A 16,249-nucleotide genomic window follows, 5' to 3' on the forward strand; every position below is an offset into this window, starting at 1 on the left:
CATCTATTTATATAATTAACTAGTCAGAAACGGCTATGTGGTAACAATAGCTAACTGCCATCCCCACTCCATACAGGTATCCCAGTGGTATCAGTAAGGATGCTTGCACAGGCTTCCATGGTCTGCCTGTTAGGGAACAAACTGAGGAGTCAAACTCTAATTTCACTAGCTCCTCCCCAAACAAGGAAGGGAAAGAGTGAGGAAGGCACAATACAGAAACAAAGAGATGGAAAACACAGTAGAGGTGGAGCAAATCCAGCAAAGACAAAAAGAAAAAGCAGTAGCAGCAAGACGACTGGTACCTGAGAGACTCTGGTGGCTTCTGCTAAGAACTTCTTCATTTCCCCTTCAGTGAATACTACATTCATTGCAGACCCACTGTGAGAATGGCAAAGAAAAGAAAACAGGTCAGCTTCCCTTGTGTCTTCACGGGAGATATCAGAGTGTTAGACACCACAGCACAGGGTTATCAACTACTTTTGTAGCCAAGCAAGCTCCTGATTCAAGCCATTTGCTCCACTCTTGACTGAAAGACAGACAGATCTGGTACCTAATGAACCTCCACTATACTTCCCAGAGAAGATACATGACCTCCAGAATCATAACGAAGAATCAAATAAAGAACTGTGGTTGCGTAGCCTTAGCACTGCTGCCAAATTCCCTTTCTGACCCAAGGCTTTAAAGCTTCTCCTAAGCTGAAGGAGATGGCTACTCAGCCTGATAGTCTCACTAGGGACCCAGACTTTTATCATACGTGCATGTTAGCTGTGAGCTCAGGACAAAACAGATGCTTTGCTCACCTTAGCCCAACTGTTCATCAGTGACAGATGAATGCATAGGCAAGTGGTGATGGTTGCAACAGTGTAAATGCAGATGAAAATGGGCTGTTCTTTGCTGGCCATTTCACTGGGCCCCTCCCCTAACGCTTTAGTCCTTAAGGGAGAGGCACAGCAGATACCGACACTATCTCTGAAAGCTATTTTGAAATGCAGCTGTTAATAACATCAGAGAGGGGGATCTGGGAGAACATGGGTTGAGAGTCAGTGATTCAGGTCCCTTTTAAAGACAAGAATCTTTTACAAAAAGATTTTATATTGGTCATTTGTACCATTGATGTTCAACTTCCCCTTTTCTTTGGTGGGCAAGCCACAGAGGCTGTGGGGAAAAGCGGAGGAAGGACCTATCCCACAAAATCAGTCACTTTAGCCTAAGATAAATAGACACAAGTACCTAGGTGATTATACTTACCAGACTACCTCTTCAGCTGATGTAAATCAATAGAGTTCAATTAAATCCATGGACCTATGTCAGCAGCACCACTGAGGATGTGAGCTGGTACCCACAGTACATAACTAGTGGGGAAATGCATTTAGTTTTCCAAGGCAACTGGCAAATATTAAAGGCCGTATCTGTCCAAAGATGAAGAAGTCTAGCTGTGGATCTGCTGCTGTTCTGCAAATAGAGGCCAGACAGTGTGCTGTGCTAGGGCTTTTCACTTTCTATTTCCCCAAGTTTGACATTCTGCAGTTTCATCTTTCTCCCTGAAGTCCCCCTAACCTGTCCAAACACCCTTTAATAAATACTTACATGGAAAAGGCCTACATGGATGGAAACAACAGGCTAAAAGAAGTGTTCCCTAAAAATCTGGAGGAGAGTGACATCAGGAGAAGTTTCTAACTTATCTTCCTGACCTGAGTGCTGATTATTAACTTCGCTTTGCAACCCCTCTGCAAGCTTCAGAAACTGGATAGAAAAGTCACATTCAGCAGTCTCTTCTAAAGGACGTTTCCTTGAAGGTTGAACATACAAGAAATCTTTCTCCTTTTCTTCTTGTTAAATAAAAAGATATTTTTTTTTTGCTTCCCTGAAAATGAATATTGTGCCTCTTCATTTTGATATGTGTCTCTCTTTCATATGAAAAGGATCGTGTCTCAAATTTATCTTCACTTGTAATTTGTACCCAGAAAACTGCCTCTCTGTGCCTAGCCATCCAGCTATAAAGAAACTCCTTGCAGAGAGGAGTGATCATTCAGAACGTATGAGTTTGCTGTGTGTATGCGTTGGTGTAACTTCTTCAAAAAGTCTAGCTGTTGGAAATGCATGGCTCTGTACAATGTCTATTTAAAGAGAAGCAGCTGCCACAGTGTAGGGACATAAAACATGGCTGTAAGCAGAAAAGCTTAGCAAATAAGAAGCTAAATTCAAAAGATGCGCTGTCATTTTCTGAAAACAGATGCCAACCCCAATAAATGGCCTCAGCATGTTCCCTTCTGTTTTTCCTGGCTTAATTGTACAGGTAGTAGTCTCAGAAACCTTACGGAATATTGCAGATGGTTCATGTTTTTGGCCTTGAGATATGAAAAGGTAATGCAGCTAAACAGACATTCTTATGATTATATTCTACCTTTGATCTCTGCCTGATGGACATAAGGGATCCATCGGCTTCCTTTATTGGTTTGAGCAGTTGTCCCAGCAGTTAAGACAGGCAGCTTTATGCCGCCTGCACCTAGCATAGTGTTTTCCACACGTCCCCTGAAATTACTCTCCCTTGTCCCAAAGATGCTTTTGTAGTTGATGAGCTCTGATGGTCGAGCCTTACCTCAGAACATAGGAAGGCCTCAGCAAACATGGGTAACTCACAGAGCGTGCAAATTCAACAGCATCTCTCTAAAGAAAGGGAGGAAAAACACGCTGTCAACAAGAAAATATTTTGAAGTCATACCAAAATTTCATCTCTAACTGCATTTGCTCCTTACTAGCCATTAAGACTGGAGGTGGGGGGGTGGGGGCGTGAGGGGAGGAATGTAGGAGACTACAGCTTGGGCTGAACATAATACACAACTTCTTGGTTCCAGAGTTGTCATCTTCAGACCTTCCCGGTCCATACAGCTTCACCAGGACAAAAAAGCAGTGCCGACACACCTCTATTCCTTTGCAATCTCCACCTGCTAGAATAGTTTTCAAGGCCAGTAGGATAAAATAGAGTAGCTTGACAGTGGTGCTAACTTTTGCTGGGTATATAGCCCATGTTGTGTAAAGATGATTTAAAGACTTCCCTTCCAGTTTCCATCCCACTCCCAGTGATGCTATAGCATCACTTTACAGGGATCAAAAAGTTTTCCAACATCAGCAGTAAAAAAAAAAAAACCAACTGTCAAATGTCTTTGGAATCTCAAAAGGTATCAGTAAGTCAGATCCCCTTAGCAGATGCTCGTAACAACCCCCAGCCACTTCATTTCCCATATGCCCATCCCAACTTACCAGCGTGCTGACTGCCTTCCAGGGCGCCTGGGCCACACGCAGCTCATCCAGAACAGCTGAGAATATGGAGCGATCTTCTGCCTGGTCAATCTGCAAAGGATTTGTGCCAAGGATCTTCACTCCACTCTGGTGCAGTGGCACTGCCAAGTTATTGGGAATCTGCCCACCTACAGAAATAATGCAACCACTGCATCCCTGTTGGCAGAGAGAAAGGAGAACAGTCATGTCCAAGTTAGCTTAAGAGCTGTTATAATGAGGAGTGCAATATTTAGATTACATCACTTTTCAGGTCGCTATGAGCAAAGACAGATCATAATTGTGCTGATCCAGAGGCACCAAGCTGCAAAGTGTGATTCAGAGTGCGGAGCTTCTCTAAAACAGCAATATCCTCCTTGATGTCACTCAACACACAGCAGTAACTTGAGGTAAAACTCCCCAGAAAACCATAGAAATCTGCAGTGTTCGCCTGCCTTTTGACATCAAACCAAGATTTTAACTTCTGCTAGAACCACAGACTGTTACCTTGATTTCACGTCATGTTTAGGTGCTTCTGCTTTCCCACTGAGGACAAGCACTGACCTGATACATGCTCCCTTGCTTTGCAGAAGGGCACTGTGCTATGAAAACCTCACGCCTCACAACGAAACGCAAAACCCCACTCGGTGGGGTCAGATCTTCCTCCCATGTTCTCCTACACACGTGGACGTGGGCACCATCACTTCGACCAAGCCCGCTCCCACCCCCCTGCTGCAAACTCTGGACACAGCAGCATAAACAAACAAGATGTTTTGGGTCCCCTTTCCTTCTCAGCCCCGCTCTTCCAAGAAAACAGCCTCTCCCATGCTCACAGTCAGAAACTTCCAGAGTAGCAGATGTTCACGCAAACTTTTTTACTACAGAGTCACAAGGCAGTAACCCCCAGCAGAGAGACAATGGGAAACAACTGAAATTCTTTTTTGTTTGTTTTTTTGTTATTTGCTAAGCAAACATCCTTTCCTAGCCCCAGATGCCAGCCTTTATGAAGCACTCACTGCTGACCCCTTGCCGGCCTGCAGAAAGCAAAGCAGAGTCTAGTTCAAGAGAGCCCAATCCATCAGACAGCCTGTGGTGGTGAATTACTCTGGATACACTTAGCCCTTTATTTTAATTCATCCTCATTATTCCTGACTAGCTCCTCATTTCCAGTAGTGCATTTGATAATAACAAGTATTTCAGCCAAACTGTCATATGTGCTCATTTCTATGCAGGTTATTTGCAAACGCTTCAATTCCAGAAGCAGATGAGGCAGGACAGGTGGCACAGCATCCTCCAGCCACAATGGCACATTTCAGGTTTGTCACTGGGCAACAACAACATTTTAAGTGAGGAAATAATAAACAACAAATAAAAAGAGACAGGTGAGCTCACTTGCAAACACACATCCTTCTTCCGGTGCAAATATGGGCTTTTTTTTTTTTTTCTTACATAGAACCCCTAATGCTTTCAAGTACAATCTAGTCTGGAGTGAAAATTTTCACTAGTAAAAAAAGGCCTTAGAGTGCCTGCAACAATCATGAGGACATGAATTACGTTTAGACTGTGTAATAATTGAGGGTAATTAAATAATGGGCAATTTACTTCCAAATTAAAGCTGGTGAAATTTTGCCCAGAGGAGAATCAGGCCCACAGTTCAGCTGTAGTGAAGGCTCTTTTGGACCAAATGTGTTTTAGACAGTTCTACCTACCTCTAACAAACAAGAAACATAAACCAAGTGATCCACGGTTTAGCTCTATCTTTTAGAGTATCAATGTTCTTTTAATTAACAAGTGTGCTTTTCCTGAAGAAGGTTAGCCCCACTAGCCTTCCTGGAAGAGGAACTTCTTAAGGAGGGATTTAAAGGGATTTAGAGTGGCAGATCTATAAGCTGAGAGCAGGATGGACTAGAAGTAACTGAGAAAAAGCAGATGATAAATGCCACGACAAACCCTGCTCAACTTCAATGTGGTTAATTTCCTACCATAATAAAAAGCCACTAAAAAAGTCTGGCATTTAAGCAGCAGTTATATCCCAAGGTCTTTAAGATTATTATTTGCTGCTAATATACAGTGCTGGAGATAATTTTTTTTCTTTTTCACTGTGGAGTCACTTATGGATGACACGCTGCTGCTGGTCAACAGCAACTATCTGAAAGAGCTTAGGACAGAGAATGAAAAATGCCTCATTAATAGAGGGTGGAGCAAGGACAAAGGCTGTTTTGTGCCCACATGGGGTTGTCCCATGACATTGGAGCTTGGCATCTCTAACTCAGAAGAAAAATCTGTTCCTTACTGCTTCCAGACCCATCCAAAATACAGTACTTATCTCTAGTCCCCAGACCCCTTATCATCCCACATGGACAAGAACCAGACAGTGAATAAAGCAAACCCCTTCTTGCAGCTTGGAATGGTTCCTGTTTGATAACAAGTCAACCTAGTTTTGCTGCCAAGGTCAACCAACATCTTAATCTATCCTCAACATATTTGAAACACGAGTGTCCTGGCTTCTCTTTGGCTGACGCTTGTTCCTTCCTTTAAAACACTTCTAGTCACTGAGCCTCTAAAATCCAAATACTGCTTGCATCAAAGTTGGGGTGGCGTTAGGAACTCCAGTCTCAAGGAGACAGAGGAGATGGCTTATTCAGCAGAGAGCAAATAATCATACACTCATTTTTACACAAAAAGAACCATAAATTGAGATCCAGCTGCTGCTTACTTACTTCTTTAAAATTCTGCTGTTATTTGCCAAAGCATGCTCTTGTCCAAAGCGCAGCCCACTGCCCTGCTAGGGAACAGGAGTGCTCCACTGAGAAATGTGGGCAGACGGAAATGGACTCCACTGCATATCACTTTGTCAGCAGCCATATTTTAATTATAAAGAAAATGAATAACATCCTTGCCATTAGATATCTTTAAAATATACTCTATACATAAGCTAGTCAAAGAAACCTAGAGAGAATTATTTTCCCCTTTATAACAAAAATCACTCTTTTTATTACTACCTTGCTTTTATGTCATTAGTAATAGAGTTGGGTTTTCTTTTTCCCTGAGTTTGAAAACAAATTAGACCATTAAAATTGTACCTAAGAGCCTCCTTTAGTTTTATGAATTGTTTCAGAACGATCCTAGAAACTAAAAAAGAATCAGAAGAGGCCCTCAAGCAGATAGATATTAAAATAAAAAGGGAACATCTTCTCTGGAAACAAAAAGGCAATAAATCTGAGGGAAGGAATTTTTATTTTTTTTTTAATTATTGTCCTCATAGACTACCACCTAACTTTGCACATTCACAGTAAATTACACTTCCCTCCAACGCACGGCTGTGTTGTGCAAAGCTCAGTCTCCAGTGAGTCAGAGCAGCTGTGAACGTCAACTGGAGAGGTAAAAGGGGACACACGGGAGAGAAAGAGGAGGGACAGCTGAGCACATCCTTGTGACAGGACTGTGCAAAGCTGTGAGCAACTCTTGGTAGGCAGGTTCCAACTCCCTCAGTCTCATTGGTAACCTGAGTGTAGCCTACTTTGTCTAATCAGAAAAACTGGGACAAGTCAGTGCACTTACTTATTTGAGCTTAATAGTTGCCCAAGGTTTGCTGCTAATCCTAACAACGTTTAGGGAGTTGATGTATCATCTCTACTGAGGGCAAAGGGTTGTGTCCATTGTCTGCTGATGGTTTTACACATGGTTTGCCAATGATCCAGGACTTTTGAGAGCATTTGCCACTGTTCATTGTACATTGGAACACTAGAGGAGGCTTAATGAGCAGGAGAGTTTCAAAGATCGGTCTGAAATCATGGCACTATTCATGATTTGTATATGAAGCAGGGAGAGATGGTTATCTGCAGGTGGATGAGGGATCTCAGAATCAGATCCTGAATTTTTAACATGATAATTTCCTCAGGGACTGACTTCCAACTGCATTTGCTTGAGGAAGTATTCTGTTAACAGGATATTAGCATTTGGCTCACTCATTTAAAAAAAAAAAAAAAAAGACATATAGCAAATAATCTATTTTAGACTACACCCTGCTGGAGGTCTGGAGTCTGTCCCCAGGTTTGCCTATGTCCTTTTGCATGACTCTGTGCAGCCTCTCTACCCCTCAGAGGTTCAGTTTCCCTACTTGCAAATTAGGCATAATGATACCATTCCCATTTGTCACTACTTAAGAAAAGTGTTCTAAAACTGCTGAGTATTTACTATTCATCTCGGGATTTATCAGACAGCACGACCCTAACTTTGAATGTTTAGGCTCAGACCCTGATGGCTTTAATACCTCCAGAGCAAACATCAAATCACACCCAAGTCAGAGTAGCAGAATCCTCTGCAAGCTCCCAGCATCTCTCTTCTCCCCCTTTTTATTCCCACCAACTCAGCTCCTGCTGCCTCCACCCTGTCCTCTCTCCTCTCACGATCACTTTTTGGTTTACTTCACAAGGAGGACAGGCTAAAAACATTCCCAAAAGCATGAGCACAGTCCAGTGGATGAGCATGGCTGGTTGAGCTAGGGAAACTGTCAGAGTGTCCCTCCCCTTCAGCTCTGGGTACCACAGGATGCTGCTATTAGACCCTGAGATCTGCAACACCTCCCATCAAACTCACCAAGCCCTGCTGTGACAAGCAGGATAATGCAAGTCTCAATATGCATGCATTATTCTTTTTGCATATTTTTCTTACCCAACTTCCTAATTACTAACACAATGTGTTTAAATGAGTAGTTGCTCCCTCATCACCTATCTCTACCTTCTCTTTGATCCTGCAGTAATTAGATGCTGTGTTTCATCAGTGTTATTTGTCTGACAAACTGTCTCACCAGTCTTCTCCACGCCTCAAGTTCAGAAGTTCAGTTTTGCTTAAGTAAACAGGAGTTCAATGCTTATAGACCTGAGCCTCACAGATAGTCCTAAAGCATTCAAAAATCAGCCTTTAAGTCTCCAAAGAGCCAACAGTCTTTTGGCCTGGCCTAAATCTCTGCTTTCCAGTAACAGTCTCTGTTTTTATGAAAATTTAAAGATGTAAAACAACATGTACAAATAGGAAAGTATGAACGTGCAATCTCAAAATGGTCCTAGACAGTTTTTTGCAAATGGTTTAGGAACAGAGCCTAGAGACTGAGACTTGAATTCTGATGTGCTCTGCTTGGTGCCAAATTTGGGAATGATCAAAATGTAGCCAGGTTATAAAACCATTTTAGAAACTTGCACCCACTCACAAAGGAGATGAGCTCAAATCATCATATACTGGGAAAAAGAGACAAGAAAAATCATAACTTTAACATGACCTGGGTTCTGCAAAGTTGTTTCAGCAAGTTACATGGCCAACTTACACTGAATTTCAAGGGAGACTAAGTTCCCGTAAGAACCTTTAAAAGCCTCAGCCACAAATCCAAGACAAGCATGTTACCAGTTAGAAATCAACATTTTCCATTTTGGGACCAACAGCTTACATTATGTATCCTCCCATTACCAAATCTGTCTGGGACTCTTCTCCACCTCTTAGTATCAGCACTTCTGAACGCTTGAAAACTCCTAACAGAGAAGTGCAACATCTGGATCAGGAGCTGGAACATGTTTTGGTTTGATGGCAATTCCAATGCCCTTTCCTGACCTGCCTGCCCACATGCTGGACTACATCCACCACGTTGCCACTGTATTGCAAGGCCAAGACTGCAAGTTCTTGAGCACACGTTAGTGTTATGCACATAACTTGATCTACTGCTTCAAGGGGAGTACTTGTGCTTAAAGTCAAGGATATGCTTAAGTGCCAAAGCTCAGAACCGCAAGGGCAGAACAATTTGTGCAATAAATGACTGTGCAGCAAATTAAATCTGCTTGTAAATATTGCACAATATGGCATCTTGCAAAATAATTTAATATTTATTTGGCATTCATTATTGAACAGTCTGCTAGGAACATCAACGATGGGTAAAATGCAACATCAGGATCCAAACCAAACAGCTTTTGAGAGCACGTTCTCCCCTCTCACCCCCAGCTGCTCTGCCAAAGCAAGCTAGTGACATGAATTTTGAAAAATTTGGTTTGCTTCATGGCTTTTTACCGTGCTTCTGCTTTTCTTTACCTCATATTGGTAGATGTCCAGGATCCTTTCCAATGACAGCTCCTCAAAGTACAGTCTGTCACACTCATCAAAATCTGTGCTCACCGTCTCCGGGTTGCAATTCACGACGACGGTCTTGTTGCCAAGCTGACGCAGCGTGCGGATACTGGAGACAGCACACCAATCGAACTCCACGCTGCTGCCTGCCAGGCGACAGAAAAGTGGGCAAGGAAAGGAAGGATGCAATGAAGAAAACATAAACAGACGTTCTCAGCACTCAAGCTTAAAAAAGAAAGAAAAAAAAAAACCAACCAGCATTGCCTCCTGTCAGCTCAGAGCAAGAAATCTAATTCTCCTCCCATGGAAACTAATCATCCACAAACATGAGCCTCCAAGCACAACAGGTAAGTTGGCTCAGCTGCTCAGGAGCGACAGACCTCCAACACGTCTGTCATCCTGCGCTCATAAACACTCATGTCTGCTCTTGCTGCCCATCAGCTACTACTGCCTCCCAACCAATGTGCTTTGAGATAAACTTAAGAGGCAGAAGCTTAGAGATGACCAAATTGAGCGCCCATTATTATAAGACAGTGCTGTTTACTCCAGGAAACACAAAGCATTTGTATAGATGTAGTTTAAAAACAGAAGACTGAAGTCTTTTTTACCTTCCAGAAGAGTATGGCTAACCTAACAGAAAAATTACAGGTCAGTGGGTTTGACCTTCCTGTCTGCTGACTCTAGATAAGGCAAATTGGTAGAACACCACTTTTAGAGTCACTCTTTGATCCTTTTATCTTGGTTCAAAGGCCACAGTGACTGTGGCAACACTGTGGGACAAGCACATGCTACTGTCCTGTACCCTGAGTAAGCACTGTGGCCAACTCTGAAGGAAAGAGGCACAGAGGGAGTCACCTGGTGCTTGGGTGAGCACCAGAACTTGGTGCTTGGTCTTGGGCAAGCTGTAGGACTTGGGCAAAACTGCAGGTTTCAGACCAATGCTGGAGTCCAGACTTGCCCTAAAAGCTACCATCCCATAAATTTCTACACTCAAACATCTAAGAGGGGTACCATAAACAGAGAATGATGCATATTAAAAACCATCATTAAATGGTTATGCTTACAGTCTACAAGAAAACCTTGGCCTCATCATGATGTGTTCACAGTCATTACATGCTCGTTAACCACTGTTAACATTATTTTTATATGTAATTGTGTGACAAGATACATTGGAAATTCAGGCTGTGCTTAATAGCTGCCTCCACCACCTAGTCACAAACGGATGGCTGTCACAGGTCACTCACTGACAGGCACACTATTTATTTCCCTACTTCTGTCAAACAGGAACCTCAAAAGATGCCTAGGTCTCTGCTAAAACCCCACAGAAAAGAGAGGGAAATCATATCTGAAATTGGATGTTTCCCAGAAGGGTCACCAGATGCTCGTTCACTTTTTGTATTCTACTTCCATTATTCAGGTATTCTTGTTCCCACAAAAAACCTCAACTTTGGGACACAATGGTCATCTGAAGTCCCCATCCGACTGCTTTAGATACAACCTGGGGAAACAGCTGAACACTTGTAAGTACATGCCAGCCACATCCAGTAACGGTCATGTCCAACCAGTGGGAAAAGGGAAGACAGCAAGTGACTAGTAATACTAGTAATGACTGTTGTAACATAACCAGACACTCCTCCTCAGAAGATAATTACTACATCAATACAGGCATGTTTTTGAACTCACTTTCAGGTTTTGATCATGTTAAATCTACGTACACACCTTAAAATTTACAGACCACTCTGCAGGTCCACGCAGTTAGTGGAGTAGCTTATTTATACTGCTTTCACGGCTGACATAGAATCACAGAATGGTTTGGGTTGGAAGGAACCTCAAAGCCCATCTAGTTCCAATCCCCCTGCCATGGGCAGGGACACCCTCCACTAGACCAGACTGCCCAAAGCCCCTTCCCATCCCCATTCAGTTGGCTTTCTGGGCTGCAAGCACACATTGCCGGCTCACATGGAGCTTCTCATCCACCAACACCCCCAAGTCCTTCTCCTCAGGGCTGCTCTCAATCCATTCTCCACTCAGCCTGTAGTTGTGCTTGGGATTGCCCCAACCCTCGTGCAGGACCTTGCACTTGGCCTTGCTGAACTTCATGAATTTCGCACAGGCCCACCTCTCAAGCCTGGCAAGGTCCCTCTGGATGACTTTCACACAAACCAATCCCCCTCCCAGGACAGGAGGCACCCTCCTGGCAGCAGGTGAAGAGCAAGCATCGCCTTGAATATCTGGGCAATACTCCCCCAGAGCAAAGGTCACACACTGCAACTCAGGTTCTCAGTGAGCCAGAGGCCTTTACATGTGCATGGAATGTGCATCAAAGCAAGCTCTGAAGTTGAAGAGTACAACTGTACCGATTCACATCATGTTTCTATTTGGCATATTAGTTAACAAGATCAAGAAAGCTTCAAAAAAAGGAACTTCAGTGTGGATAATTTTCTTTCCAAATATAAAATATAGCATGACTTTTGAAATGACCTCACACTTCACCTAAATAATTTTATTTCTTTGCGAAAGTGTCAACATATTCAAGATTTTCCTGTAATATACTTCAAAATATTTTCAAATAAAATTCATAAGGTTGGGGGTTTTTAATCTAAAACTCAGTTGTAACAAAGGAAATAAGAATCTCGGTGTCTGGTTTTAAAAAAAAAAAAAAAAAAGTAACATCACATGTTTAACTTCCATTCAAATAATTTAGCCCTTTCTGACCTGTTCCTCTTTTGTAAACGCAAATCCACAGGGATCACACCAAATTATGATTACAATGCTGAAAGCACTGAGGAAAAGCACGCTGCTTACTTGCCTTCAAAGGATAACAAAAGAAAAAAAAAATCAACTTGGCTATTGCACCTAAGAAGAAAAAAAGCTTTTAGAGGTGCAAGTAAATGGTTTCCATTAGCAGCCTTTATTTAGTTGCAACCTCTGCCAAAGATTGTCTTGATCTATTCAAAGCTACAGAATGGGTAAGACCAAGAGCTGTATGGCTAATCTAAGCAATTAGGAGTTTTAGGTGAACAGCGCAAAATGTATTCACATACATTCAGTCAAATTATTAAACAACACTGCCATCCTTTTTATGTTCATTTTTTGTAACTATGCTACACGGCATGTTGACTGGCAGAAGCGTTCACAAAAAATAAGCATAATCATGGAGTGTTCCTCCTGATTTCACTCATCTCAACATTCATACTGGAAACTGAGTTCACAAAGACACATCCTACAAACAGCAACAGGAGTGTAGCACGTGACCTGTCCATCCAAGCAAAACAAATGGATGCAGTTTTAAATGTCAGCTTTCAAAACCCATCACCACTACTTGTGAGATGCAGAGCAAAAATACTTCTGAATAACAAGCAATTTTTTTCTTGTCAATAATTGCAAGCTATTTGGAAGGATCCATGAAAAGAAAAAGTGAAAGTCATCATATACAGAATTCAGCAGTCTGTCTACCCAATACTCATAGCCATGAGGAAAGTCTTATGCTGCATAATCATCTGAGTGGGTTGAAAAACCAGCATACAGAGAGCTGCTTATACAAAAGCAGCTGAAGATACCAAAATATCTTCATAGTCACCTATACTTACAGTAGTAAAATGCATAGTATGTAACAACATAGTCACGAGCTGGCAGTAAACATACAAGATAGGTGTGGGAGCAACAAACTTTTATATGAGGTATCAGGTTCTCAAGACCTTAACACGTGCAAAAAATAAGATTAAAAAAATTCCCTAAAACTTTGTGGAAATCACAACTAAGTGACAAGTGAAAAGTAATAAAATTCTCCTGTTTTTTCCAGGGCGTGAAATTAAGTCTCCAAGCAAGTGTAAAAGTCAAACCTTGTGTTAGGAATTGATGTCCTGGGCACTGTGCTCTGGAGGGTTTTGTCCCCATACAAGAAGAGGAACAAATGAACCACAAGAATATCCAAAGAAGGCTCGAGGGTGCAAGGAGAACAGAGGAGTTGTAAGAAAGATTTACCTATGTGATATGGTCCACAGCCCAACACCATCACTCCACAGTCATCAAATTTTACATCATGCTCCTGAGAAGGGAGAGAGAAAAGTCATTAGGATAGGTACTCCACGGCACCTAACTCCATGCTTTTCAGAATAAACAGTTTCTGGTGCTCAGCCCATATCCAACAGTCCGATCCTTCAGGGCTCAAGTCTGATCTTGTTTACTGCAGTGTAAATCAAGTGCAACTCTATCCGAATTAGTGGTGCTGCTCCCAAACCAAAGGAGACACAGCATCTCTGATTTGACTATTCGAGCAGCCTAAGGAGCTGTTAAGTTTCACATAAAAATGAATGTTAGGATGAGATGAGTGACACATGAGTTCTGCATTCCAGCACCTGACCTGTGCACAGAGGATGCAAGTACAGGTGATATAGGACAGGATCATAACGACACAGGGGCATTAACACTAAACGCACTGGACTGCTATTTGAGCAGGAGAAAGTTCCAGGCCTGCTGTAAGGGGATTATATGTAACACCATCCAAAATAATTGCTACAGAGACCAAGACATCTGCAAGATCTCTGGAAATAACACAGCATAGGGGAAAGAAATCAAACTAGACAGCAATGAGACTGTTGTTTCTGAATGTACCTACCTGCCCATTGTACGTGATGTAGAGGTAATTAGTTACCGCTGGGTATTCTGCTGCCAGTGTGTCGATCTGTATAGGGAAGAAGGAGGGATTGTGACTTGGCCAGTGCAAGATCTTTCTTAAATGCAGATGTTTTGGGGTTTTTCTTTTCCCTCTTTCATTTTCTACTCCTATTTCTATCCTATTATTTTCCCATCATGTCTTTCCTCAAAAAGAAGTGATCTGAACTGTCATATGCTGGTGACGCAGCACATGCCTGGCCTTCCCCCCACAGCTTACAGTTCAGTCAACAGGAGAATCTACCATCTCTTTCTAAGCTGCAGCTTTTGTTCCGCCCCTCTTTAGTAAAACACCTTCACAGCCCAGGAACTTTCCCCATCCATCCCTTCTTGCCAAGGCCCTCATTCTGTAGTTAGTTTGGCAGCATTAATTACACAGATCTCCATTCCCCCAGGTTTCCTGTCCCCTTTAGCTGTGCTGTCTGGGATCTTCACGCTATACTTCTGACCCCATCCTACGAACGTACACACAATATCGCTTTGAGATCACGTCGGGGAGCAGCCAGCAGTGTAAGTACTATGTATTTATGTTATGATATTACTCATGCTTTGATAATTAAATGGTACACAAAGCAAGAGTGATTTTCAACCACCCCTTATACGTAGTTTTCAACAATTTCTTATGTAATTAGTCACCAGAGAGCCCAGAAGAATAATTTGCCTACTAGGCTGTTCACAAACTATTTGTGTCAACTACTTATTGCATGTTATACATGGTAACTAGTCCATCTAGGTCACCAGTGATTGCTAAAGTTCCCTGAATGAACAACTGAAACATTTCTACACAGAATACTGAACAGGAAACAATATTAAAGCAGACCTGACATGAATTTTTACATGTTATACCATTTAAAAATCTGTCCAATCTTCAAGTATTTTCAGGAATCCCTACTGGCTGTCCAAATCCTTGTGAATAATGAAGAACGTGACCTTGCGTCATTAGCACTATGTAAGTGTCTGCTGCTCATTACTGTTGCTAATACTGCAACCTGTACTTCATGGCTCAAGAAGAAACATATGCTTTGAAGCCACAAATGTAGGCATAAGTAGAATGACCTTATTAAGGGTACCTTAGCACACAAATCAATCCAGCACTGCAGTGCCATATGCAGCTGAAAATGCAGTGCAAGACCAGGCACATTTCTGTGGGCCAGGTGAGGGCATAGAAGGAAAACAGCAGCTGGGGAACAGAAGGAGATTTGGCACCTGGAATTGGGCCTAAGGATACAGATGGGCTCTTTCTGAAACATTCAGTATTTTGGGTTGAGGTCGGTTTTGGTTTTTTTAAGGACAAAAAAAACCAGCTGGTGGCAGTTTAATACCAACATACCTTAAATGCAGCAGCAGAACACCTAGCAAAGCACTCGTGACACTGCCATGAATACTAGATGAGCTCATTACGCTTGTGCTATCACAATGAATAGCAAATGAACCCATAACAATAGCACACTTCAAATAAAGTATTACCCTGTAAAAAGTTACTACCAAGAGAAAAGACGTATTACAATTTTCATGGTCACACCATGGTGGGCTAGCATTCTCAGCCTTTTCCTGAAGCCAGATAGCTGCGTTTCCCTCAGCCACATAGAATACGAACAAGAATATTCTGAGTCTCTCTTTGAGGATGTTCATGTCATTACATTGATGCCTGCAGTGCAGAAGTAAGAGCTATGTGGGTGAAATTTGTTCTCCTCTAATCTCAATGTCAAAACTCCCATGGATATTAGCAGAGCCAGGGGTTCCACTTTGTTTACCTCAGCTGTTTCTAAGGACATGGAGGTCTCCTGCTCCTTCCACTCTTAGAAGCCCCCACCATAAACAGCGATGTCTCTCACATACCTGTTTCACCCAGGGCACTATATTCTTCTTCAGTCTCAGCTGACGGCACTGGACTTCAGTCAGCCTCAGGCATTTCCCAATCTGCTTGTCTGAGAACCCAATCTGTTTGGCTCTCCTCAGTGTCTCTTCTGCAACTGTTTCACTGGGATTAAATAAGAAAAACACCACTGCATGAGGTTTTACAGGAATACTTAGAAGATACACGAGTGCTTGTGTCTTCCATACTGCGTAGAGTTGCTATAGGATCATGCACATAAAGGCAAGAAAAGGAAGAAGATTCAGCTAAGCTATCCTCACACATAAAAGATCTTTTTTGCAACAGATGCCCCCACAAACTCCTATAAGGTAA

The 16,249-nt window shown here is 42.3% G+C and overlaps 1 protein-coding gene across 1 annotated transcript in view; it reads right to left on the bottom strand.

The window, feature by feature from the left end:
• The window catches only part of CPS1 (carbamoyl-phosphate synthase 1), a 100,307-nt gene that overhangs the window by 22,247 nt on the left and 61,811 nt on the right, over positions 1 to 16,249 (bottom strand). The window contains exons 23-29 of the mRNA XM_075755747.1: positions 15,901 to 16,042; positions 14,006 to 14,071; positions 13,372 to 13,435; positions 9,352 to 9,533; positions 3,262 to 3,456; positions 2,600 to 2,667; positions 303 to 378 (exon numbers count right to left, since the gene is read on the bottom strand). Coding sequence (XP_075611862.1) covers positions 303 to 378; positions 2,600 to 2,667; positions 3,262 to 3,456; positions 9,352 to 9,533; positions 13,372 to 13,435; positions 14,006 to 14,071; positions 15,901 to 16,042 — 793 coding nt within the window. The remainder of the gene's footprint in view (positions 1 to 302; positions 379 to 2,599; positions 2,668 to 3,261; positions 3,457 to 9,351; positions 9,534 to 13,371; positions 13,436 to 14,005; positions 14,072 to 15,900; positions 16,043 to 16,249) is intronic.

The sequence above is a fragment of the Balearica regulorum genome, chromosome 6 (genome assembly GCF_011004875.1).
Source record: "Balearica regulorum gibbericeps isolate bBalReg1 chromosome 6, bBalReg1.pri, whole genome shotgun sequence".
Lineage (NCBI taxonomy): Eukaryota > Metazoa > Chordata > Aves > Gruiformes > Gruidae > Balearica > Balearica regulorum.